At 37.7% G+C, this 27,923-nt stretch overlaps 1 protein-coding gene across 7 annotated transcripts in view; it reads right to left on the bottom strand.

Annotated features, from left to right (window-relative positions):
- The window catches only part of pard3aa (par-3 family cell polarity regulator alpha, a), a 503,387-nt gene that overhangs the window by 245,737 nt on the left and 229,727 nt on the right, over nucleotides 1-27,923 (bottom strand). For all 7 annotated transcript variants that reach the window (XM_051881687.1, XM_051881689.1, XM_051881688.1 and 4 more), the window contains 6 exons: nucleotides 24,931-25,028; nucleotides 22,761-22,844; nucleotides 17,109-17,234; nucleotides 12,526-12,884; nucleotides 2,315-2,454; nucleotides 522-650 (listed from right to left, as the gene is read on the bottom strand). In XM_051881687.1, the coding sequence (XP_051737647.1) occupies nucleotides 522-650; nucleotides 2,315-2,454; nucleotides 12,526-12,884; nucleotides 17,109-17,234; nucleotides 22,761-22,844; nucleotides 24,931-25,028 (936 nt within the window). The remainder of the gene's footprint in view (nucleotides 1-521; nucleotides 651-2,314; nucleotides 2,455-12,525; nucleotides 12,885-17,108; nucleotides 17,235-22,760; nucleotides 22,845-24,930; nucleotides 25,029-27,923) is intronic.

Raw genomic sequence — 27,923 nt, 5'->3', positions numbered from 1 at the left:
ACAGAATAGGGGCAATAGTCTGGAAACACACATATTTCCTATGCTTTTGCAGACCTGGAAAGTGCTAAAATCAAATCCCACACTTTACCATACTGTTTAGGAACCCTGCAAGTGCAAAGGAGGAACTTTACTGATGCTGTAAACAGCGGGTCATTGAGACAGCCAATGGGAACCTTCCGCACTGACTGAATAAAGAAGCATCTTTATGGAACGTCGACCAAGAAAAAAAATCTGCATACAAATGTCAAGGCAGCCCGGAGTTCATTTGCACTCCTGAATTATCTATTATGGAAATAATAATGACTTCAAAATGAGTTAAGGCGGGTGGCAGCTGCCTCTATGGCACACATGTGACCTAAATAGGCCCGAGGCAGGGAAGAAGTTGAAGAGGCCATTTCATGGTGCTATATGAACTCTGTGTGATATCGAGAGACCGTTTTACTGGGGCCATTGTTAAGCCATTTTAAGATGGTTGCACATTTAGGTGTGTGTGTGTGTGGGAGTGAGAGTGTGTGACTCACCACTTCGCGGGGAAGAAAAGCGTCCTCTTGTCTGACGATGAGAAGACCTACAGTGCCTCCCATGGGAGTCGAGCGCAACAGAGCCACAACCTCCTCCTGAGTCTTACCATTCAGATCCACTCCATTGACCTATACACACAAAATATTTGTCTTAACAATAATATCGTCACATACACATTTTGTAAAACACATTTAATAGTAGATTTTGAATTAGCTTTAATTTTTATATTTTAAGTTTTCATTTTAAGTTTACTTAAATTAATTTATGCTTTTGTCATTTTATTAGTTTTTTATATTTCTATTTAGCTTTATTTTTTTATTTTTTTTTCAGTCTCAGTTTTAGTGACTTTAGTACTTCAAATTAAACTTTAGTTTTTCAATTAATAGTTATATTTTGCATTATCTCAGCTTTATTTCAATTACCAAAAACAGTTTTAATAGTTATAGGTTTAGTCACGCCCAGGAGGGTACATCATGCCTGGGAAGCAGTTTCAGAAAGCCAGCTCATCAATTCCTGGAGGTTTCATGCTTCCAGAGATCCATCTCGGTCGAAACTGAACTCTGCCCAACCGGAGTGAGCCTAAGTGGGCTTAGACATCAGCCGTTAAGGCCCTGGAGCTCAGCTCTCCAGACTTCCAGGCAGTGGGCCGTTATCAAAGTTGTGCCCAGGAACAGTGCATCATGACTGGGATGCAGTTTCAGAAAGCCAGACGGTCATTTCCTGGAGGTTTCATGCTTCAAGAGATCCATCACAATCGAAACTGAACTCTCTGCCTGACCAGAGTGAGCCTAAGTGGGCTTAGACATCAGCCGTTTTAAGGCCCTGGAGCTCAGCTCTCCAGACTTCCAGGTAGCAGGCTGTTATTAAAGTTGTGCCCAGGAACAGTGCATCATGACTGGGATGCAGTTTCAGAAAGCCAGTCGATCAATTCCTGGAGGTTTCAACAACTATTTTTTCTTCTTAAATTTAAGTCACATATAAGTTTATTTTATTTTATTTTAATACATAATGTTCTCAATATGAGATTTATTAAATAAAGTATGTAAGCTTGACCTGTGAAAAAGTGCCATTTCTGTAGAATTTGACGTTATGGACGCTGGTGTGAGTCATTTGAAAGGGTGTTTAATAACGCAACAAATAAAACACGAATTGCATTCTGTGTAATTATATCTGATCAAACATTTCAATTAAATGCAGTCGCATTACTGTGACCATGACAACAGGAAGTAGTCCTCATATTTCTATGGCAACATAAAGGCACCGGGTGAACCGACAGCACTCTGAAAGGCCTTGACTCCATTAAAGCGATGAATCAGGGTTTGTTAAGCCAAATGGATGACGTTCTGGCTCCACGGTAGCATCTGGCATGAGAGCCTGCAGGTGTCCTGTTCCATTTCTAAATGAAATGGCCATTGTTGATTGGCTGTCATTGTAAATCAGCCATCAGCCATAGTTCTTTTTGTCCATTCTCTTTTATTAAAATTATTTACTCTCCGAAACTAAAAAGGAAAGTGCTTCTCACAAGGGAGAGAGGAAAACAATGGACATCTTGCCTCAGATAGACCAAGCAGAATGGACTAAGGAGGGAAATCCTCCGGAAAACAAGGAGTTGTCAGTACTGCTTTATGACACAGGGAACGCAAGAATTTCGTTGTTGTTGTTTTAATATAAGAAAAGCTCTATTTGATGCTGAATTGTCTCTACAGGAAGTTCAGGAAGCTTTGAAAAGGAAGAGGAAGTCGGGGTCATGTGATGTCACCCTTCGCTCTCAACAGCTTCCAGTGTTTCTCACCTCTAGCAGCCGGTCTCCAGCTTTTAGACGCCCATCCTGGATGGCGGCTCCACGGGGGAGGATATTCTTCACATATATGGGGGCCGAACTGCCGATGGGCACGTCTCTGGAAGTGATGCTAAAACCCAACCCCTCCGGACCTAGAGCGCAAAAATAACAAACAATACATGCGTAAGTGGACTAAAGAGTCTGTCTATAGACCAAACATGCTGTTACAGTAACGACAGACTGAGAGGATAACTATTTTTGACAAGACAAGTTTAGTTTGAATTGTAAAATGTTGCCTTTTTTTTTTTTAACACCACAGAGTCATTACATATATATATATATATAAAATATTACATATATCTCAGATTTTAAGCTTTTGAATGGTAGTCTAAGTCATTGGCCCTTGCACTGAGCTAAAGTGTTGCAAACTTTTAGCGAATTCTATATTTGACACTGTCACTTGGATTGAATATCGGCCGCAGTAAAATTACAGTTCTACTCAAGTCTACTGTATCTAATAACTAATCTGAATCCATCAGACGGGATATTTTTATGCCCATTAAAGGCACAGAGAAAAAAAAAAAAAAGTGTGTTCCATGACCGCGTGTGCGCACAAATACAAATTACACAGGCAAAAGCCAAGCATATGGCAACACAGGCCACCCTAATTAAACGTTTCAAACCCATCTGGGTGCACGGCATAACCGCAGTGTGATTTCAAATTTAGACACGTGTGTTTCAGCGACACGCGCTTTACAAATGTAGTGGGGTAGTAACATTACATGCTCGGGTCGTCACGCCAGGTCCACATACATTTGCTTTTCCTTATTGAAAAGAGGGCCAACTCCCTCCAAACTCAGGCTTTGAGGGGTCTTGATGTGCACATGCATCAGGCAAATTGAGCTTTACAGCTTGCCACAGACGTTACTAAATCCTGGAAAATGTAGTTAGGGGCTCAGACGCGGGGTATGCACAGCAATTTGCTCCCTGTCCACAAAATGACCTTTTTGGGAGTGCCAAATGAATATGAATAGGCAGATGTAGGAGAACCGGAGAGAAAAGAGTAATGGTCAGGACGCAGAGGGATCACTAAGGTTGACCTTATCATCTGAACAACGGCTGTAATGGTAAGAGAAAAGGCAGTGGGGGAGATAGAGAGACTGATAGGCCGGAGGAGGACACACGTGTTTTTATCTGGAGACACATTTGTAGCCCTCAGGACTGTCTTGCTCGCTTATATAATAACTGGGATATGTCATGTTCATGGTTTGCTCAAAAAAGGGAAATGGTTCAAGAGGTTAAATGGAATATTTCAGGATCAATGTGAGTTAAGCTCAATCAAAAATATAATATTAATTACCACAAATTTATTTTGACCTCTTATGTATTGAAAAAAGGGGGTTGCAGTGAGGCACTTAATGTGGGGTCACATTTAACATTAGCTGCTTTTTAACCATTCGTTCTCGTCATTTAACAGTTTCATTCTGTGCCGGTCGAGCCCAGCTGGTTAGGGTGACCACCTGGTTATTGCTCTGTTGCAGGACATTAGATGTGATTTTGCGGGACAGTGTTTTAAATTGTCAATAAGCTTGAATGACAGAATAACAGGCAATTAGGTATTAAAAAAAATCCTTAAGTAGTGATTTTCCTTTATTAGATTATGCAATTAATAATGTGTTTTACCTGAATCAGTGCATCTTGATTTTTTTTTTGGGATTTGGCAGAGTGGCACCGAGCACTTCTGATATCTGATTGGCCACCCCGGGTGCCACCATATCCAATCATAAACAATCATATCCAATCATAGCGTGATAGAGGCATTGCCTCCTCTCAAGTGACTTTCCCCCATTTATTCTCAATTGCCCCCCACCAAACCCAGCGCACGCTTTAGGGGGTCTGTTTAAAGTCAATGGGTTCTGGGGAGGCACGAGAGACGACTCCTTATACTTTTGAATCGCTCTCACGGTACTTTGATGTCATACGCCAATCGGTCTGCGCAGCGCCGATACATCTTGAACAAGCCTATTATTGGCCGGCTCCTGCGTTGTGCTGCTCACGTGAACAGCGTCGGCCAATACTGATCCGGCATTCTGACGTAGAATCTGGACGCGCTGAACATCAACAAGTGTAGGAGAATGACACAGAAGAGAAGATATTCTTGAATAAATTCTTTTTTTTTTTTTTTTTTTTTTGCACTATTCTTGTCGCTTCATAAAATTAATGTTGAACCACTGTAATCACATGGACTATTTTGACAGTGTCTTTAATACCTTTCTGGACCTTGAAAGTGGTGGTTGAATTGCTGTCTATGGACAGTCAGACAGCTCTCGGATTTCATCAAAAATATCTTAATTTGCGTTCCGAAGATGAACGAAGGTCCTACGGGTTTGGAACGACATGAGAGTGAGTACTTAATGCCAGAATTTTCATTTTTGGGCGAACTAACCCTTTAACTTTTGTACTGAACCCAGAATATTCCTTCAAACTCCCATGTTCCAAAGGAAAAACAAGCCTGTCCAATAGTTACTGGTCTGGGGTCAGTGGCTGAGCTGCTCTCTAAACGGTTTATGTTTGTTATGGTGCCGAGCTAAATGTTCCAAGACGTACGACCACAGCCAGGAGAACCGAAGCCAGAGTCAATAACAGGCCTGCGAGGCTATCAAAACGCCACCTGATGCCTCCTATAGGATAATTACTAGAATCAAACTTTCGGCCATTAGGACATTCAGTTGTTAACGGCTTACAATCAAGTAATTACAGAGATGGAACACTAATAGCCGCACACTAATTAATCACGGACGTGGCTAGGTCTCCATTCAGGATTTTTTGATTATGTGAGAGGAAGATAATAAAGAATGCTGTCTATTTCACTGCGCCAAAGTCTTCAATAAAAAAGGGGGAGAAAAATCAAGCATATGGCCAATGTAAGGCAGTACAGAAAATTACAGCTTGAGGAAAAAATTAGGAAAATGTTCTCTGCAATCCATTAATTTAACCGGGGTTGAGAGAGAAAGAGGGAGGAAGAGACAAATGAGAGAGGACAGTGTGGTCTTAAAACTCTTAAAATACTATTTTAAGTCTATCATAACAAAAAAGACAAATGGACTAATGGAAGAAGGAGCAAGACTCTTTAAATGAGTCAAGTTGATGTGGGAGAAAAGCAAAACCCCACATCCACATGGCAGAATCATATTTGTCTTCTTTTGCATTAAAATATATAAATAAAATTAGTTCAAAAGCATTTTTTTTTTTTTTTTTTTCTGAGAATTTATCTTAAAAGTAACTTTTGGAGATATTTACTTGCCCTTGCAGTGTTCAGATAAAAAAAATAATAATAATGTTGTCATGATGACTGTATAGAATAAATTACTAATATAAAAATAAATAAATGATAGTTGAGATGGTAACATGGTTAATCTGTAACAGGAACAACAAACAAAAAATATTTAAATACAGCAGGAAAAAGTTGGAAAAAGCTGGGGATAAAAAAAGAGAGAGAGAGAGAGAGAGAGAGAGAGAGAGAGAGAGAGAGAGAGAGAGAGAGAGAGAGAGAGAGAGAGAGAGAGTTGTGGGCATAAAATTCATTTTTTTACATAACATTTTACTGATGTGTTTAAAAATGCTATTCGCCACTACAGTCCCTTTAGCAGAATGAACTTTGAGTTTAATCAACATTAGATGTATTATTTTATTTCAGTAGTGCACCTGTCACTGAATAAAACTTAAATTTGATATAAAGACACATTGTTTTTCATAAATCTAGAAGTGTTTTTATTTGGTGGAGGTGAAGTGCCCAGAGCTAATAAATCTCTCAGCAAGCACAGAGGTGCTGAAGCCAATCCGGTAGAGCTCTGACAGATTAAACAGGTTCAACAAGGGTCAATATTTCCAAAACTTGCTGTAAACGGGAGGAAACAAGAGGGTTTTTGTATACATATCAGCTTCCAGGTGATGTCCTGGGCAGAGAGCAAGCCTTTGGTGTTTGTCAGAGCATGTGGTGGTGAAAGTTGAAAGCTCCCACAGAGCGTGCTGTATTTAGCCTATAACAACCCCCTTCTCAAAGCCAATCCCCCCAGCTCAGTCAAACGCTCGTGCCAGTGCTGCAGCGTTCAACATCTGCTACATCAGGGCCAGACAAGCCAGCGGGCACTTTGCCCTGCATTTGTTCATTTCCTGTCTTTCTCTTTCTCTCTTCGAATCTCAGGGGGAGAAGATGAAGATGGACTGCTAGTAGAGAGCGTTTTTCATGTTTGGATTCAGGGGTCCTAGGCAAGTGTTTTCCAGAGAGGCCTGCAATTCAATCCATTTACATACTATCCACACTAAATAGTCAACAAAATTAGAATTAGTGTGTCCTGAATTATATAAGGCTTCCGTTGAAAACAGTATATTAAAGATGCCCTTGTAGTGTAGTATCAGATGCATTTTTGCACATGTATGCTTTTCTAAGTAATAGTAGCACAAACTTAAATTAAACTAATTAGTTCTGTTTTCAATTAACTGTTTATGAATATTTAGAATTTTCTTTTTCTTTTGAGTTCACAGCACTGACATATTTCAAGTAAACTGAACGGTTTCATTGTTTTGAGTTGTATGAACTAATTTCTTTTCATTTAGACTAACTTAAGTTTAACTGAAACTGGGCTGGGATTTTTTTTTTTTTATTATTATTTCCCAGCATGTTTTGCTCATGACACTTGAAAGGGAGAGTAAATGCTAAAATTCAGTGTTATATAATGTTTTTTTTTTTTTTTTTTTGTGCAAGATTAATGGTTGAAGGAGATTTAGTAGTGATTAATGTTTTGTTATGCTAATTTAGAAGAGTTTCTGTTAATGTGGGTTTTTAGAGTTACTTACAGGTAAGTTACATGTTTTAAGTTGTTGTACTCATTCAGTAAGTGTTATAGCATGCTATTGTTAACATGTTAGCCATTTTCTAAATTAGCTTGTTATAGCTATCAAAATATTTACGTTGAGATAACCTAAAAAAAAAATTAAGTTAAATGTATGAATTAGTGTCCTCAAATATTTCAGGTTAAGAACAATACAAATGTATGAGTACAAAATAAAAATCTTACTTAAACTCTGAGTTTCTTTACTTTGCTTTAAAGTAGTACATTCATTTTGATGTGTTGACTAACACACCAAAGCACATGTAAAGTACTTGATTTTAATTTTAACTGTATTGTGTAATTAATTTTTATGGTCACACTTTAGTTTAGGGTCCAATTCTCACTATTAACTAACTATTAACTACAACTTTTGCCTCAATAATTCCTAATTACTGATTATTAATAGGTAGTTAAGTTGAGGAATTTAAGTTTATCATGCAGAATAATGTGTGCTTTATAAGTACTAATAAACAGACAATATCCTAGTAATATGCATGCTAATAAGCAACTAGTTAATAGTAAGACTTGGGCCCTAAACTTAAGTAATTATGAAATTATATATAAAGATGTACTTAAGTCCTACTGAAACACTCTTAATTGCAACTGTATTTAATATAAATTTGAAGGATAATACATTAAGTGTCCAAAAACATTACATTCACTTCTCACTTAAGAATATTCATGTAAAGTATATTATTTCTGCAATAAGTACTCTTTTAAAAGGTACACTCTAAAAAATACTGGATTAAAAACAACCCAAGTTGGGTTGAAAATGGACAAACTCAGCGATTGGGTTGTTTTAACCCAGCACTTGGGTTAAATGTTTGCCCAACGTGCTGGGTAGTTTTATTTAATTCAACTATTGTTTAAAAATTACTATACGGCTGGCTTAAAATGAATCCAAAATAGGTTGGAAATTAAAAATCAGACACATAATTACTAGAGGCTACAATAATAATCAAAAGGTAAACATTATTAATAAGCAATTAAATAAATGTTTATTGTTTAATTATTATTCAATAAACTTATTAATAAATGTTAATTTCCAACATTCTTTGGGTTCATTTTAAGCAAAAAAATACAGTGATTTTTAAACAATAAAATTTTTATTTTTATTTTATTTTTATTGATTTTTAAAACTACCCATTGGTTGGGCAAACATTTAACCCAACCAATGGGTTAAAACAACCCATTCACTGGCTTTAAACAACCCATTTGCTGGGTTTGTCAATTTTCAACCCAACATATTTTAGAATGCATATTATAGTGTACGTCTTTTTCACAAGGGCTAAGCTATGCATTCCGATACTGGGAGGACAGTCAAGCTACTTGTGAACTCAAATATTACAGGCCAAAAGGCCTATACACACACATTATGCTCTTGAGAAACACCCAACATACACTACAACATGTGACAGACTCACAACTCCAGCTAAAAAAACTCCCTTCTCACCCGCGATTGTCTTTTCAATTAAAGGCTACCGTGGCGTACGCCTGCCCTCCCCAACCCACTCAATATTTCACACTGCGTTGAAGCCCGGCCCATTTGTTGTCAGGATTTAATTGTGTCTTTACCGCTCCCCTCTCCTGCTGTGTCAACCTAATAGATGCGAATACGACAAGCCCGGTGACAAAGAAAGCTCTTTTTGCTCTTTCATTTAAACAAGCTGGAGCGTGTGATTACGACATCGCTAAAATGAGGACATGGTGACAAAGAGGGGAGGGAAAACAACATCAGAGGAACAGAAAGTTTTGTGGCTTGACGTTCTAGAATTTTCTTTTCAAAAGCTGCCACTAGTAGATATCAGAGGCGCTGCTGCCTAAGCAGTAATAGATATTCCTGTGTGTGCGCACGTCTCGGTTTATGCATAAATATGCGTGTGTTTGTGTCTGTTTGGGTGTGTTTGTCATATCTCTGACAGACATTTCTAGTTCTCCTGCGGTGTGAAATGCTGAGATGCAGCTGCCATGCAGAACAAATGGGATTTGGACCTGTACGTGAGTCTGAGAGGAAGCTGTATCCACACTTCCTGACAATGGCAGATAGAGTCCTTTGAAGTACTAACTGCATTAGTTACACAATGCTAGTCACTACAGCGGAAAAGATACACCGCCGTTCACACAGATATCATCAGCTATTAAAACAGCAGAAAATAGAGCCAAGTTCAGAGGAAAACAAACAAATAAATAAATAAAAACGCATATTGTATGTTATTTTTTATTGCAAGGGCGTTTCAATAAATAAGATGAAAAGACGTCTTAGGTGAGTGCATGTTTTGCATATACACTAGTGGCCAAAAGCATCTGGATACTGGCATCTACACTGAACAAAATTATAAACGCAACACTTTTGTTTTTGCCCCCATTTTTCATGAGCTGAACTCAAAGACTTTTTCTATGTACACAAAAGGCCTATTTCTCTCAAATATTGTCACAAATCTGTCTAAATCTGTGTTAGTGAGCACTTCTCCTTTGCCGAGATAATCCATCCACCTCACAGGTGTGGCACATCAAGATGCTGATTAGACAGCATGATTATTGCACAGGTGTGCCTTAGGCTGGCCACAATAAAAGGCCACTCTAAAATGTGCAGTTTTACAGTGCAACACATCTCCTTCGCATAGAGTTGATCAGGTTGTTGATTGTGGCCTGTGGAATGTTGGTCCACTCCTCTTCAATGGCTGTGCGAAGTTGCTGGATATGGAACTGGAACACGTTGTCGTGTACGCCGATCCAGAGCATCCCAAACATGCTCAATGGGTGACATGTCCGGTGAGTATGCTGGCCATGCAAGAACTGGGATGTTTTCAGCTTCCAGGAATTGTGTACAGATCCTTGCAACATGGGGCCGTGCATTATCATGCTGCAACATGAGGTGATGGTCGTGGATGAATGGCACAACAATGGACCTCAGGATCTCGTCACTGTATCTCTGTGCATTCAAAATGCCATCAATAAAATGCACCTGTATTCATTGTCCATAACATGCGCCTGCCCATACCATAACCCCAACGCCACCATGGGCTACTCGATCCACAACGTTGACATCAGCAAACCGCTCACCCACACGACGCCACACACGCTGTCTGCCATCTGCCCTGTACAGTGAAAACCGGGATTCATCCGTGAAGAGAACACCTCTCCAAAGTGCTAGACGCCATCGAATGTGAGCATTTGCCCACTTAAGTCAGTTACGACGACGAACTGCAGTCAGGTCGAGACGCCATGAGGACGACGAGCATGCAGATGAGCTTCCCTGAGACGGTTTCTGACTGTCCGGGTGGCTGGTCTCAGACGATCTTGGAGGTGAAGATGCTGGATGTGGAGGTCCTGGGCTGGTGTGGTTACACGTGGTCTACGGTTGTGAGGCCGGTTGGATGTACTACCAAATTCTCTGAAACGCCTTTGGAGATGGCTTATGGTAGAGAAATGAACATTCAATTCACGGGCAACAGCTCTGGTGGACATTCCTGCAGTCAGCATGCCAATTGCACGCTCCCTCAAAACTTGCGACATCTGTGGCATTGTGCTGTGTGATAAAACTGCACATTTTAGAGTGGCCTTTTATTGTGGCCAGCCTAAGGCACACCTGTGCAATAATCGAGCTGTCTAATCAGCATCTTGATATGCCACATCTGTGAGGTGGATGGATTATCTTGGCAAAGGAGAAGTGCTCACTAACACAGATTTAGACAGATTTGTGAACAATATTTGAGAGAAATAGGCCTTTTGTGTACATAGAAAAAGTCTTAGATCTTTGAGTTCAGCTCATGAAAAATGGGAGCAAAAACAAAAGTGTTGTGTTTATAATTTTGTTCAGTGTAATTAATGACTTTGGTTATTCCAGTTTAAACACTTGCGACGACAAACAATGACCTTCTAGAGAAGTGTGTGCTTCTAAATGTGTTCCAACAGTTTAGGAAGGAACCTTTTCTGTTCCAGCACAACAATTCCATATAGAAATGTGGAAGGTGTTGGGGTTCTTTAGGATGAACTTTATTCCAACATCTGGTGGAACATGAGGTCTTCTGAGAAGACTAGAATTTGCTATGGAGGACCAAATCCCTGCTAAAGGGTCATGAAACCCCCAGTCAGTTCTCACCACAGTTTTGAAAAATGCTACAAAAGAGGGCGTGGTGAGCTGCGGAGTTTTGCATCTTTGAGGCGCTTTTATAAGCCATTTGATCAGTTAAAAGGCCGTAAAGACCCGTTACACACACAGTGTGGATAAAACACGTTTGTGTCGAAGACTCAGGATCTATTGAAGAGAACTTATGCGATGCAGAAACTCTTACAAAGCAAAAACAAACACTTGTTTTGATCCATTAATGCATCTCTCACTTACAGTATGCAATCTCTCTGTTTGAAACGCCTGTCATAGGAAATCAACGCGTGCTGTCATGAATAATTAAGCAAGTCATCTTCTCATAGGATAAGGACACGCAGTCTCATCAATAATTATGAGACACAGATGGGTCATCTCCATACTATAGTACAAGAAAACTTCACATCCTGTGACGTTGACACAAAGGTGAATTTAAACCGGGAAGTTGAAAATAGTGCAAAAAGGATTAAAATTTACTGGTTTTCTCCTACAATCAAAACTAACAGATGGTAACATTGACTTCTGTGATGTTCAGCATAAGAACATTTGGTTTAGGGTTTCATGACCCTTTAAAGCCAATGGCTCATGCATGTTTAAATGTGGGATGTAATTCTATTGGCTAAAATTACTAAAACTGAAACTGATTGAACAAATTAAAGCAAAATAGAAATGTAAAAAATGAATAAACATGGTAAAAACACATACATTTACTTAAACTAAAAATATAAAAAATAAAAACTAATAAAAAAAAATACTAAATACTATAATAGTAGGTACACAGCAAAAAAAAAAAAAAAAAAAAAAAAAAACTTAAATTTTGATCTCCTCTTTTTTTTTTTTTTACTTGTTTGCAGTTGAAATTACCAACCAAAAATATTGAAAGAAGTTACAAGAAGTTTTTTTTTTTTTTTAATATGATATAATTAATAAGGTATTAAGACTTATTTTCAGAGAATGTATCTTTAACTAGTATATTACTGGTGTATTTTGAATTGGAATATTTGAATAGATGGATGGATGGATGGATGGATGGAACGAATGAACAAATGAACGATGGATGGATGGATGTAGGGATGCAGATACTGCAGATTTAAAAGTCTACAAATTCTATCTGGACCTACATTTGAGATCCAGGATATTTCAATTAACCCAGTAAATTTACTCATAGGAAACGTCATTTAACTTGAAACACTGTGAATCAGTATGATAGATTTGTGTGACCGTACCTTTCCTCAGCTGGACGTTGAATTTGCGGCCAATCTTTTTGGAGTAGCCCACGGAGGAAGCGGCACTGGTGGGCCTGGAGGGTTGGACAGGGCCTGCTAGGGTCTTGTTTGAAGGGTTTGAAGAGTTTGCAGGGTGCAGTAATGTGGGATAGCCCCGGGTCGATTCCGCTTTGGACATTCTCCGTGGGCTATAGTCGACACCACCTCCCACCAGACTGCCTCTGTCACCGGGCCCCGATTCAGCCTGAAGGCCCAGTTCATTCTGAGACAGAAGCTCATATTGGGCTTTCTTCACCGCTGGAACTACATGGAACAGGATGAATGGAGAACGCATAGCCTGTCTGAACAAATTCTGGGCCCTGAGGGAGAGAACACCACACACACACACACACATCTCAGTGAGGATGTATCTCTTTGTCGATTACTGAACAGGCTCATCCTAAGTACTGGGATTGTTAAAAGCAGAGCACATGGAGAGGTCAAAAGGTTGCCTTGCTTAATCGCTAGCTAATTGTACTAGTACAGTTGGAAACAAGGTTAATTCACATTATCTGCCATTTCCATAATCGCAAAGCCTTGGGGAGGAAGCAGTGAAACGTATTAGAAGCAGGAAGCAGGATCTGTTTTCATAAGTGTGGCACATGGAGGACAATAACTGATCAGATGTACAAGACACAGACAAATAGGAACACTAAAACACACTATAACCTGGATAAGTAAAAAAAAATAAATAAATAACAGATCAAGTTATGATATAAATTATGGAGTGGTTTATACGTAACTGATTCATATTATTCTTTATACAATATATTAGATGCAATGAGGTGATTTTATTAAAGGAATAGCTCACCATCAAAAAAAAATAAAAAAAAAAATACATTCATCACTCACTCAAAAAAGTAACATAAAAGTTAGTACATATGAACATACAGTACATACATATAAATACATATGTACAAATTAGTACATATGCTATATATGACTTCAACACCACTCTTCAAAGTTTGGGGTTGGGAAAATTTTTAATGTTTTTGAAAAAAAGTCTCTTCTGCTCACCAAGGCTGCATTTATTTGATCAAAAATACAGTGAAATATTATTACAATTTAAAATAATTAATTTCCATTTGTGAATATATCATAAAACGTAATTTATTTCTGTGATCAAAGCATCATTAGTCCATTCTTCAGTGTCACATGATCCTTCAGAAATCATTCTAATATGATGATTTGCTGCTCAATAAATCTTTCTGATTATTATCATTAATGCTGACAGTTGCTTCATTTTTTCAGGATTATTTGTTGAATATTAAGTTCAAAAGAACAGCATTTATTTAAAATAGAAATCTTTTGTAACGGGAGCTGGAGCTGTATGTGTTCGTCTGAAAGAATATAGTCATATTCACGTAGGATGGCTTGAGGGTGACTAAATCATGGGATCATTTTCATTTTTGGGTGAACTATCCCTGCAAACACCAAACAAATATAAGACAAGTACATCAGGATCGCAGGTTAATTTCACTATTTTGCATATAGATTGTCTGACACGGGAAACTCAAACCCAACGCAAGAACAAGAAATAGCAGAGGAAAACGAGCTCGACAGTCGTGTACGTTTCTGTTTACTCCTTCAACATAAGAACCATCGCAGTGAGTTATTTCCATCTCAATAAACTCTTCATTAGATCAATCTCTGCATCTAGAAAGCAAGTAGTGTCTCACTTTAGGGACGCCCATCTATTTTTATGCAAATGCGGCCCCACCCGCCTCCAAAACGAGCGTCGTGTGTGAGCAGACAAGCGGAGCTGTGACACGCGGCTAATCACCAAACTCCCTCTGTCTGATTGAATAATAAATGACTCCATCAACGCATCATTACATTGCGTTAGATCAACCGCTGATAAATATTTACCCATGCAAACAATCCAATAAGATTAGAATATCGTTATGAATTATAACTCCACATGGAGCACAATCAAGAAACGGGGGGAGAGAGAGACAAATCGAGATAAAGAAAATATTGGTCTGTGCTCATCTGAGAGATTCCAGCAGCTGGCTGCTCATGTGTGAGAAAAAAACGGCGACAGAGTAGATTAAAATGTTACTCTCTTGTGGATTGACTTTACAAGTACATGTACGCCACGGCGCGGAAGCGTAAACCGCAAGTTTGTTTACGGGTGACTAACGTACCGAATCGACGAGTCGAACGCTCTGGGGGATGGCAATATACGAAGAACAAAAGGCTGCAATATCTAATATGTATTACACTCACATTATCGACCTGATGTGTATGTAATGCACAAGGTTGTGTTTAATCCTTGAGAATTCGATGACCCCGTTGGGTTTGCGTATTTGCACTAGCGATGAAGGATATGTAAGGTCCTAACTGGATCTCATGCAAAAATATAGCCAAGCAATTAAAACATAATAATGCTTTGGGACACTAGGGAAATTAACTAGTAGTGTTGAGTTTGTGTAAGCGAACTGAATGATGTATGTAAATTAGTTTTAGATTAGATTATGAATTATCCCACAGCTGTGCCCTTTCAGTGCCCTGTGGCAAACCTTGTCCAGTTTTTTCATCTTTCTGTGTGTCTTTCAGTGGGCGTCCTCCTGTTGCAGCTGAGTTTGCTCTCATCGTGCCATATGTAATCATCTGGACCAGGACAAGCCGCCCAAGACTGGGCCAAAGGAAGCTCTTGATGATAAATGTGGAAGGAAATACTTTGTCTACAAGCAATATTCTTATCTGTTCATCATGATATGCCTTAAAGGGATAGTTCACACACACAAAAAAAAAGAAAATTAGCCCATGATTTACTCACCCTCAAGCCATCCAAGGTGTATCTGACTATCTTCTTTCAGACGAACACAATCTGAGATATATTTAAAAACATCATTGGTCCTCCAAGCTTTATAATGGTTGTGAAGGTTGTGAAGGGTTGTGTGTCATTGCAACACACAACGCAATGACGAAAACGGAAGTTCAGAGGATAGAGCAAAACAAAACACAGAATTAGAATTAGAAGTCTAAAACGATCATTTTTAAAGAGCAATGTCGGAGGATTTCGATCTAAGAGTAGAGGAGCTGGAGTTTGTTGTCCAGCTTACGATACTCCTACATCCTACATCATACATCGCTTCAGGGGGTTACTCATTTGACGCAAGTCAACCTGTGCAGTATGCGTACACTCTAAAAAAAAATGGTGCTATATAGTACTATATGTAGTTCTTTGGCTCGTAATCATATGGGAACCACTTTAGTGCTGTATAGCACCAAATCTTGGTGCTTCAGTAGTTCTTCAGCGGTTCTTCACCAGTTCTTTGGGGTGGTTAAGGTGCTATATAGCACCATTACCGTACAAAGAACCTGTTAAGCCCCTTTAAAAGTTCTTTACAAGCCAAAGAACCACTGTTGGTGCTGTTTAGCACCATTTTTGTTGAAGAAATAAAATGCGAAATGGCACCTCTTATGGATTCTACATAGCACCATTTGACAAAGGTGCTATAGAGCACCTTTAAAGATATGGTGCTACATAGCACCAAAAGTGGTTTATTAAGTGGTGGATATTTTTCTTACAAAAACCCATCGCTTTGCTTCAAAAGGCCTTTATTAACCCCCTGGAGCTGTATGGATTTTTTTTTATAATGGATGGATGAATTTTTTTGGGCTTCAAAATCTGCCCCTCCCCCTCACAACCATTATAAAGCTGGGAAGAGCCAGGATGTTTTTATATATATTTCCGATTGTGTTCGTCTGAAAGAAGATAGTCATATACACCTAGGATGGCCAGTTCAAAAATAAATCAAAACCATTGCATATGACCTCCAACAGGTCTTCTTTCGGTGCAAAAATAGCTAATTAACATTATAAATGGGTTCTAGTTAAAATAAAATAAAATAAAATAAAATAAAATAAAATAAAATAAAAAATAAAATAAAATAAAATAAAATAAAAATTATTCAATTAAATTAAATATAAAATAAAATATAAAATATAAAAAAAATATTAAAATAAAATGATACAAAGTTTAGGAATAATAATACAAAAATACTTTTTGTTTTTATTATTTGTTTGTTTTTATTTTATTTTAAATAAAAATTGAAATGCTGTTGATGTTTGAACATGGGTAGCCATGTTTATATTCAATATATTATATATTCAATAACAGTTTATAAAAAGTTTTTGGGGGTTAATTTCAATAAACAGAACTGAGGACTGAGGGAGTTACTTTTAAGTTACAGTAATCTACAGTATCATACAGTATAACCGTATCATATTGCACCAAACGTTGTGTAAAAATGTATCACCCTTTCAATAACCTCTATTGCTTCAGCTGATCCACGGACAACTTCTGCAAGCTTTGAACAGAGATGTTTTCTTTGTTAAGTTAGTGAGAGATGAGATGAAAGAATATTGTGAAGGTTGACAGCAAGACTGAGGAGACTTTCAAAGCTCTGAGGAAGACTGAAAGCTCATGAAAGTGTGAAAAGGACAGAGAGGTTGAAAGGATAAAGCGAAGCAGCAGCTATGAGAGAAACAAGAGGTAAAGACGGTCTCTCCGTCTCCTCCAGAGAGAGGCTTACTGTTCAAATCGGATGTTGCGCAGGTCTCCGTTATTAATCCGGACGATACAGTCATTCTCCTGGAACAGAGCTTCACGCTCCGCCTTTCCGCCCCTCTCCAGCCTCTTCACTAACAAACCCAGCGTCCTGGAACAGTCACAGCACATATTAGTGACATTGAGCTCAGTGTCAGTGCTGTTCCCTGATCAGCCACACCACACATTACTGTCAAAGCCTGACACACAGGCATGATCGCACAAAGAATACACAGTTAGCTTCAATTTAATGGCACAGTGCAATTAAAATCATTGAGTTTCAAATGTAATTCAAGTTGTACATGCTGTTTAAGGGATATTTTGAGATATCAGAGGCCCCCGTAGCTCAGAGGGCTACAAATATTTACTATGGTAACCACAGATTCAGCCAAAATACCACTTACAATCATTGTTACTTAGGTAGCACTTTATTTTCTAGCCGTTCCACATGTACATACTATGTACTTATTATAGTAATTACAATAACTGGGTAATAACTAGGTCCTAACCCTGAACCTACCCCTAAACCTTAACCCATGTAGTTACCTTATATTATCCAGAACTTTCTTAGGTAAGTATATTGTAAGTACACGCAAGTGCACATACTGTAAAATACAACGTTTTTTTAAATCTGAATAAAATGAAAACTAAAAGACTTTCAAAATCACATGAGCCAATATTTTATTCACAATAGAACATGGATAACAAATGTTTAAACTGAGAAATGTTACAATTTTATGCACAAAATGAGCTGATTTCAAATTTGATGCCTGCTACAGGTCTCAAAATAGTTGGGACGGGGGCATGTTTACCATGGTGTAGCATCTCCTCTTCTTTTCAAAACAGTGTGAAGAGGTCTGGCCATCGAGGTTATGAGTTTCAGGAGTTTTGGTGTTGGAATTTGGTCCCATTCTTGCCTGATATAGGTTTCCAGCTGCTAAAGAGTTCGTGGTCATTTTTGATGTATTTTTTTTATTTAATGTTGCTCTAAAACCTTTATATACCTTTCAGCATTCATAGTGCCTTCCAAAACATGCAAGCTGCCCATACCGTATGCACTTATGCACCCCCATGCCATCAGAGATGCTGGCTTTTGAACTGAAAACTGAAGACACGCTGGAAGGTCTCCCTCCTCTTTAGCCCGGAGGACACGGCGTCAGTGATTTCCAAAAAGAATGTCAAATTTGGACTCGTCTGACAATAGAACACTTTTCCACTTTGAAACAGTCCATTTTAAATGAGCCTTGACCCACAGGACACGACGGCGCTTCTGGACCATGTTCACATATGGCTTCCTTTCTGCATGATAGAGCTTTAGTTGGCATCTGCAGATGGCACGGCGGATTGTGTTTGCCGACAGTGGTTTCTGAAAGTATTCCTTTCCATTTAGTAATGTCATTGACACAATCATGCCGATAAGTGATGCAGTGTCATCTGAGGGCCCGAAGACCACGGGCATCCAATAAAGGTCTTCGGCCTTGTCCCTTATGCACAGAGATTTCTCCAGTTTCTCTGAATCTTTTGATGATGTTATGCACTGTAGATGATGAGATTTGCAAAAGCCTTTGCAATTTGACATTGAGGAACATGTTTTTAAAGTATTCTACAATCTTTTTACGCACTCTTTCACAGCTCTGCCCATCTTTACTTCTGAGAGACTCTGCCTCTATAAGTCATCCCTTTTATAGCTAATCATGTTACAGAACTGATATCAATTAACTTAATTAGTTGCTAGATGTTCTCCCAGCTGAATCTTTTCGAAATGTCTTGCTTTTTCAGCCATTTGTTGCCCCCGTGTCAACTATTTTGAGACCTGTAGCAGGCATCAAAATTTGAAATGAGCACATTTTGTGCATAAAATTGTAAAATTTCTCAGTTTAAACATTTGTTATGTTATCTATGTTTTATTGAGAATAAAATTGAAAGTCTTTTAGTTTTCATTTTATCCACATTTAAAAAGAACGTCCAAACTTTTCCGGAATTCGGGTTGTAAAGTGCAAACGTTACGTCTTTATATTATTATAAATTAACACTGTGTCCACTGCATCCTTTCATGACAAGATTAGACGTTCATGAGCATCATATTTATTTCATATTCAAAAAGGAATTTAAAAAAAAGATAAGAGTTAGATAGACAGCGCTGTGTCACCTTTATCAATTCTAGAAAAAAAGTTAAAAAAAAAAGAAAAAAAGAAAACACACATCCCATTGATCTTGAACTTTTGAAAAGTTTACTGTTCCTAGCGGCTCTCTTTCAACTCAATACATCAAAAAGGACTTTTTGAACTTAAGCCCACTTTGGCCATATGGATTTTTTGGCACCGTTCTCAGACCTGCTGTGGTTTCGGATTCAGAGCGCTGCGGTCCCTAATCTACAAACCCTGAGATGCAATCATATGAAATGCACCGTCGCATTTGATGGGTTTTAAAAAAAGCGTGGAGGAGATTTTGATATAAATAGAGCTTATGCGAACTCTTTCCTCCTCCCCGAGGCCTGAGCCTGTTGCATCAGCAATCTTCAACACTAAACTTTTACTAAAACTAAAACAATACAGTAATGAGTTCAGGACGTTTGAATGTGCATGTGCTGATCGCAGCAGACAGGAAAGAGATCCTATGGATGCACAGACAACAGAACCTGACTCACTCACCTGAATGAGTGATGTGGGTGAAGAAACAAATATTGTGTAAAAACTTTAATTGCATGAGCTGGAGAAACAGAAGGATGGATGGATGGATATATAGATCAAACCCTCCTTTAAAGGAACAAACTGTGTACTAGAAAGATGTAATTAGTTTCAGTGGAGAGCTTGGCTGTGGTGAGTCTATGGTGTGGTCTTGTGAAGTAATTACACAGCTTGCACTTTGTCTTCATAATCTTGATGTAAACCAGCTGTGGGGAAGAGCGAGGATTTGTTCAACTCCCACTGGACTGATGTACAATCTGTAGACGCTCATTATTCATTAGCTTAAAAAAGAGAGTTAAGGTGCGGTCACACTAAACTTTGAGCATGCAAGATTACCTCAAAACACGCAACAAATACGGCCGACAGGAAATGCTCTTTAGTTTCTGTTCGGAATAAAGATAAACTATAAATGACAAACATTAATGCGTTCATTATCCTATAATTAGAGATTCATTTATGTGTAAGTGGATATTTAACTGTGCATTCGCATTGCCCTAATTTTTACATGTAGATAACATTCTAGCGCTCACTTAAAAGTTAATCTTTAAAAACACTAATAATTTAATAACACTTTAATAACAATGTAATAACACTCTTATTTATCAGTTATATGAAAGCTTGTTTCCGCCACTAAATAAAAAAATAAAAAAGTTAATTATGACTTTTTATCTCACAATTCTGACCTTTTTCTCAAAATTGCGAGATTTTAACTCGCAATTTTGAGTTATAAAGTCAGAATTGTGATATAAAGTCAGAATTGTGTTATAAAGTTATCTTTAGACTTCATCTCACAATTCTGAGTTTTTATCACGCAATTCTGACTTTATATCTCACAATTCTGACTTTTTTTTTTCTCAGAATTGCGAAACAAACTCACATACATATAAATGTAAGTCAATGCGACACTATGTCAAATTTGCAAACTATCCATCCTAAATATTATCCAAGATTATTATATCTTGACACTGACAGACTATTTACTCAAAAGTATGCATTTTCCCATCAAAGTAAGGACCTTTTGTATGTAATATAATCTCCTTTAGTGTCCTGTTTGGAGCACTTGACAATGTGGTATCAAAGAAAATTGAGCAAATATGCCATACATCCGAAAGAGCACTTTTTAGTTCTGTTGAGTGAATCCAGACTTGTACAGTCAACTGCCACTTTTAAATGGCTTTAGCATAACCAGAGTCGTCCGTCTCTTGAGCGATGGCCCAGAAGACTAAGCGAGAAGGAGACCACCTGTTCTTATCCACTGCCTTTAATTGAATAACAATGCAATCAGGATCCATTTATGCCGAGCAATTAGACCCTGACTTGTTTGCCGTGAACACTGGTCATGTGATGAGATCTCGTTACTGGAGTCATGTTTCCGCAAGACTCTGTGTCTGTGTAATTTTCTGAGATGTCATACGCCTCATGCTGTTGGCAGAGAGCAGCCACTGGTCATTTTAGAAGTTCAAACTCTGAGCCCTTGCTGTCACCTCAGTGCCCTCTATCAAGATGCTAATGAGTTAACATTCAACACCTCCCACCAATCACACTGCAAGAGGCTGATGAAGCCATTACAGATGAGCTGCTGTGGAAGTGTGCCATTGTGATTGGGCGAGTATAACTGACAGCTCTGATTAGTTATTAACTAAAAAATCAGGTGTGTGACAATTTACAACACTGAGATTTATACAAGGACATGATGACAAGGACAGATTGCTAATGAATGTGAGCAGGAAAAAAATGATGGTAATGTATGAAAAGATACATACATATAAGTGTGAACTGAACACAAAAATTGGCATTATCACTGGAATATAAGAAAGTTTTAATTCTTAAGGTGCAGCCATGTTAGATTTCAAGCAATAATATATAATATAATATAATATAATATAATATAATATAATATAATATAATATAATATAATGTTTATTGCAGGCTGTGGAATCATTTATATTGTTCAAGGTAACGCTTAATAATAATAGTGTTTCTATTGTAGGTATTATGTCAAGCATATTACTGAAGTTCTGAATATTAGTTATTGGGCATTCAAAATAAAAATTATTATTATTATTATTATTATTATTATTATTATTAATAAATCTTACATATCGTAAACAGTCGTACGTAACAGTCATGATTTTTTTTTTTTTTTTTTTTTCGACTTGACATCCATTTTATAAACCTGCATCAAATTAGGTCTGAGAAGGTTGTGCGTTTTTATAGCTTATAAATAGCTCTTCGGAAATCCGTTTATAGTCGTCATCTACAAAATTTGAACACTTTTTTTCATTTATTTGCTTTATTTGCACCTTCCTTTTATTATTTTGTGTTTCTTACAACAGCTGACCTTGGATGTTGTGAATGACCCATAATATGGATGAGCTTTTAGTCAGATTGGGTGAAGCAGTTTAGATGAATTGAGTTGGCCGGACTGAGGTTTTCCTATAGCAATAAAGTTACCTAATTTATTCAGCGCCATGCCCAGTGTCCCCTTTATCCTTCTGGAGAAGAACAGGGTGTTTAGCAGTGTCCCATTCCTTTCATTTATGTGGCCTTACACACAGTCTGAGCTGCTGTAGCTTTGCTTTCATTATGGAGAACGTACAGTAGTTATAGAGAGTCCCACAGACCCACTCGAGAGAGCGCCATACTGTCAAAATGTCCTTGAGGAATGATTAAAAACAACCTTAAATGGATAACACAAGCTAGGGAATAAAAGTCAACTTCTGTATAGACACCTTGAAGGAAATGTGTCAAGGTATAAAAAAGTAAGTTGAAGGATGCAGAGGACACAACTGGATTATGAGCAAGAGCTACTGGAAACACAACCAGTGAGTCTTCAGAACAAAACTCAAAGGAAATTTTCATATAGAGTGTAAAAGATTAAAAACATGGTCTATGGAATGACAAGAATAAAATGAATTCAGGGTAGACAATGTTTTTTTGTAGAGCTTTACCTTCTATCTCTGGCACTGAAAGGCACCACATGGATTCCTAGGGGCCCACCGCCATTGGACACCTCAACCGGCTTTAACATTTCACTAGGGACATTGACAAATGAGAGGAATGTGAGGAGAAACTAAATAGAAGAAAAGAAGTAAACAAAGAAAAGGCAATACATAAAAAGTTTAGAAGATGACAGAGCGGCTATGAGTAGCTATGAGCTACTGCGGTGGAAGCTAAGGCTAGTTTAGATCCAGCCCAGTGTGAGTCCATCTATAACTCCAGGGGCCATTAAGACACATGGGTCGATGGAGGAACCAAACAGACACTTCAATTAAGTGATTAGGATCAGATTGAGCTCTGCAGTGGGCTAGTTCTGGGTTTTTTAAAAGTCAGGGAGAACACTACACCTGTGAGAGAAAAAACACATGGCAAGAATACATGGGATAAGGCGAGGACAACAAAAATTAGTTTAAAAAAAAAAAAAAAAAGATGAGCACATGAACTGATGAGGTGCTGCGTTCTTTTCCAGAGAGTTTAAAGGGATAGTTCACCCAAAAGAGAACATTATCCCTTGATTTACTCACCCTCAAGCCATCTTAGGTGTATATGACTATCTTCTTTCAGACGAACACAATCGGAGATATATTTAAAAATATCCTGGCTCTTCCAAGCATCCATCCATCATAAATATAATCCATACAGCTCCAGGGGGTTAATAAAGGCCTTCTGAAGTGAAGCGATGGGTTTTTGTAAGAAAAATATCTATATTTAAAACTTTATTAGCTATAATAATTAGCTTCTGACAGACGGCCGTATGCATCAATTTGTGGCGGAGGAGTAACCTCTGACCCGACACATGACGCAATGACGAACGCTGAAGCGCAGAGGATAGAGCTAAACAAAACACTGGTCACGAATTAGAAGTCTAAAATGAGAAATTTGAAAGAAAAATGTCAGAGGATTTTGATCTAAGAGAAGAGGAGTTTGAGTTTGTTGCCCAGCCGTATTTGGGGGGGGGGGGGGGGGGGGGGGGGGCTTCAAAACACGCTACCCGTTCACTAACATTATAAAGCTTGGAAGTGCCAGGATATTTTTAAATATATCTCTGATTGTGTTAGTCTGAAAGAAGATAGTCATATACACATAAGTAAATGACGGGATAATTTTCATTTTTGGGTGAACTATCCCTTTAAGGCTACTTCGCCCAAAAACGATCTTTTGGAACACAAGTCAGGGCTATTATAATTAACTAAACCTAAAATGATTTAAAAAAACATTTTGATACTTGAAATAAAAATAAATGTTAAGTGAAATAAAATATAAAAATAAAACTGAAACAAAATTGAATAAAATCTAAAATGGCCAAGTTGCTATTTTCCATACAACTGAAGTATGTACACAGGCCGCATGCAGCTGGAAGCATTCTGTGAACATCTGTTGTGAAGATTTTATTGCTTTGTGTGAAAGAACAACATTTACCTCATTATTCAGTGAAAATATTCCTCTCCACCACACTATTTTAATCATACTCAAACTTCAAACTTGCGTCACCTGATCAGTTATGTGACACACGAAAACAAACCAATGGCATTTGACATCACTGACGACAAATGTTCAAGCAACATATTTGAATATACACTAATGAGTTTTAAGAGCAAGAATAAGAAACAGAAGTGGAAAAATATCGATAGTTTCTGAGCAAGTTTACCCTGAAAACAGCAAAAAAGATAACCCCGCCCCCAAACTCAAGCCATTGGTTGAGCTGTTGCTATGTCGGGCTGGTCGAATTCTCAAAAAAACAGCAATGTTTTGAAAACGTCAGAGACATTCAGAGTCTCTTCACTTTTAATCAACTTGTGTTATTAAGTTTTCTAATATTAAGCTGATATGTGAAAAATATTTTATCATAAAAAAATTACACTTTTTGTTGCTTGACAGCCACTGGTAAACTCAATGCATAGAAAAAGGCAGTCTGGACATTTTTCTAGATATCTCATTTGTGTTCAGTAGTTTTTTTTTATTGTTGTTTTGTTTATCATCATTTTGGGTGAACTGTTTCTTTAAGACATTGCTTGAGCACATAAGGTGATTTTTGGATATTGTTGGATACACAAAGGAGGTTCCAAGAAAGACATAACGCAGATTCAAAATCATTTTCTCACATTCCCTGTGACAACTTACTCAAGTGATGCTGATTCTACACAGGAATCTGCCCGTCCCACCGGTTCTATCCTCCCGTTCTTCCCGTTGTCTGTTCTCTCCTCATCTTCTTCTTCTTCCTGTGGGGCACCAAAGAAAAACACTGTGTCAATGGTTATACCTTACATCTGACATAAACCACCCAGTCTCTGTCTCCCGCTCTTGCTCTAATCTAATTGAGTGACCATAATGGCTGCTGTTTTAAATCAGGGTGACAGAGAACAGCCAGCCCTGGTGCAGTCGTGACATCAGGGTGTGTCTTTAAAAAGATGGCTGTAATCGATTATTCATATTCAATCAATCAGTCTGGGGTCGGCCATGCTCAGGTCTGCTGCTAATCGGATAAGGGAAGAGTTGAGTGGATGCTCATTTGTTTCTTTCACTATCCTTATCTAATTTCCTTCTCTCTGTCTTTCTATTTCTCAACCTCTTGACACGTCCGATATGTGCAGATGTCATTTACAATTCTTCAAAAAATGTATAACAATAAGGTCTTGTCAAATAATGGGGGCAGGATTGAAGTCAGGGTATCCCATCAAACATATTGACAGGATGACCACAAAAAGCATTTCAGCTGCCATCATTGAAATGTTTAGTCATGCCTAATAGGAAACAATGGCCCTTTTTACATTCGGCACTGACACGCATTTCAAATCTGGATATTCTTTAGCTGGACTGAATTTACTCCTTGCCTTTCAATGAGTCTCCAAAGTCAGATCCAATCACTATGGAACCTTGTCTCCGCTATGAAATAAAAAATATAAAAGGTAATTGCAACTTTTTATCTCACAATTCTGACTTTTTTTCTTGCAATTCTGAGTTTATATATCACAATTCTGACTTTTTTTCTCAGAATTGTGAAATATAAACTTACAATTGCAAGATAAAGTTTATAACTCGCAATTCTGACTTTATAACTCGCAATTGTAAGTTTATATTTCACAATTCTGAGAAAAAAAAAGTCATGCGTGATATAAAGTCAGAATTGTGAGTTATAAAGTCAGAATTGTGAGTTATAAAGTCAGAATTTTGGGATATAAAGTCAGAATTGCGTGATATAAAGTCAGAATTGCGAGTTATAAAGTCAGAATTTCGAGTTATAAAGTCAGAATTTCAGGATATAAAGTCAGAATTGTGAGTTATAAAGTCAGAATTTCAGGATATAAAGTCAGAATTGTGAGTTATAAAGTCAGAATTGCGAGTAATAAAGTCAGAATTTCAGGATAAAAAGTCAGAATTGTGAGTTATAAAGTCAGAATTGCGTGATATAAAGTCAGAATTACGTGATATAAAGTCAGAATTGCGAGTTATAAAGTCAGAATTACGTGATATAAAGTCAGAATTGTGAGTTATAAAGTCAGAATTGCGTGATATAAAGTCAGAATTACGTGATATAAAGTCAGAATTGCGAGTTATAAAGTCAGAATTACGTGATATAAAGGCAAAATTGTGAGTTGTAAAGTCAGAATTGTGAGTTGTAAAGTCAGAACTGTGAGTTATAAAGTCAGAATTGTGAGATATAAAGCCAAATTGTGAGTTGTAAAGTCAGAATTGTGAATTATAAAGTCAGAACTGTGAGTTATAAAGGCAGAATTGTGAGATATAAACTCACAATTCTGAGAAAAAAAAAATGTTAGAATTGGAAAGAAGTGTAGCCCAATAATAGAATTCATTGGATATTTATGAATTCACTAAAAGAGAGAAAAGCATGTACACTCAAGACAGCATGTACACTCATTCCCACTATTGCAAGTCTAAAAGGGAACGAAGAACAAAAAACCCTCAATCTAGCTTATCTAATGACAGCGGAATATATTCTACATATTAATTCCTCTCGAACCCTTGACTGGGGATCATTTCCAAGGCCAAGTGAGTGTCTAGACACGGGGCGAGATTCTGCAATGGTTTGTTAGCCACGGATATTAATATTCCAGTGGTCTCACCCTTAACCTTCCCCTCTCACCAAAATGTCAAGCACATCTAAATAAGCGCTTCTCCGTCTTTATATGGAAATGCATTCAGTCTTTTCAGACAGTCACCCTCCACCACACGCATCCGCGAGTCTGAAGAGGATGACTGGAGTCCTATTTTTCTCTGTCTGTATTTTTTTTTATTGTTGTAGAGGTTAAAGAATGAGTGGAGGTCATGAAAATTTTATTAGCAAACCTCCAAAAAAGCAGCACCAGGTCTGTTACCTTATTCTGGTGAAAATAAGTCAATTGCCTCTCCAAACACAGTCGATTGTCAGTGGTTTAGCAATTTGCAGCCTAATACAATGATTTTTTCTACAGAAATGGCTGGATTTTTGCCTTGGTATCTCTGTGTAGGGTTGGAAGAAATCTTAATTATATTTGATCCAGAATATTCAATCAAACCTTGTCACCCACGGCACTGAATTAAGAATTATTGCATCAATTTGGGTCAGATTTCCTAATTTACATGTATATACATCTCACTGATTTTCAATCTTGATATTTGAAGCATGATAGAAAAGTCTGGACCGAAATGAGACAATGTTTACATGACGATGTAACAAAATAATATGTAAATACAATATTTACAGTTTATTCCCCAAAAAGGAAAATATAGGAATATTAGAAAAGCAGGAGAATGAGTTAATCTCTGTCAAGAACAAGTCAAAGAAATACTGTATATATTTTTCAAAACATGTTTTACTCTAAAACTGTGAGAAAATCAAAGCCATAAATCTAAACAAGTTGCGTTCCAAATTTGAGGTTGATATCTCAAAAAATGATCTTTCATTAACATTTTTTTGGGCACAGTACCAAATGTTTCCACTAAATTAAACTAGTTTCCCCTTCATTTCCAATGCGCTCATTTTGTACTGCAAGGAGCACAAGTGTGATTATTTTTTAAGGACCATTTAACCTTTTCGAATCATGTCCATGATTTTTGTGTGTGTGTAAGAAATGCATTGAGTAGTTGGAGTAGTGAAAGTTTTATGTGACATGAAT

This window comes from Ctenopharyngodon idella, chromosome 23 (assembly GCF_019924925.1).
Source record: "Ctenopharyngodon idella isolate HZGC_01 chromosome 23, HZGC01, whole genome shotgun sequence".
Lineage (NCBI taxonomy): Eukaryota > Metazoa > Chordata > Actinopteri > Cypriniformes > Xenocyprididae > Ctenopharyngodon > Ctenopharyngodon idella.
The sequence above is the reverse complement of the archived record's forward strand: the minus strand, read 5'-3'. Positions and strand labels throughout refer to the sequence as shown.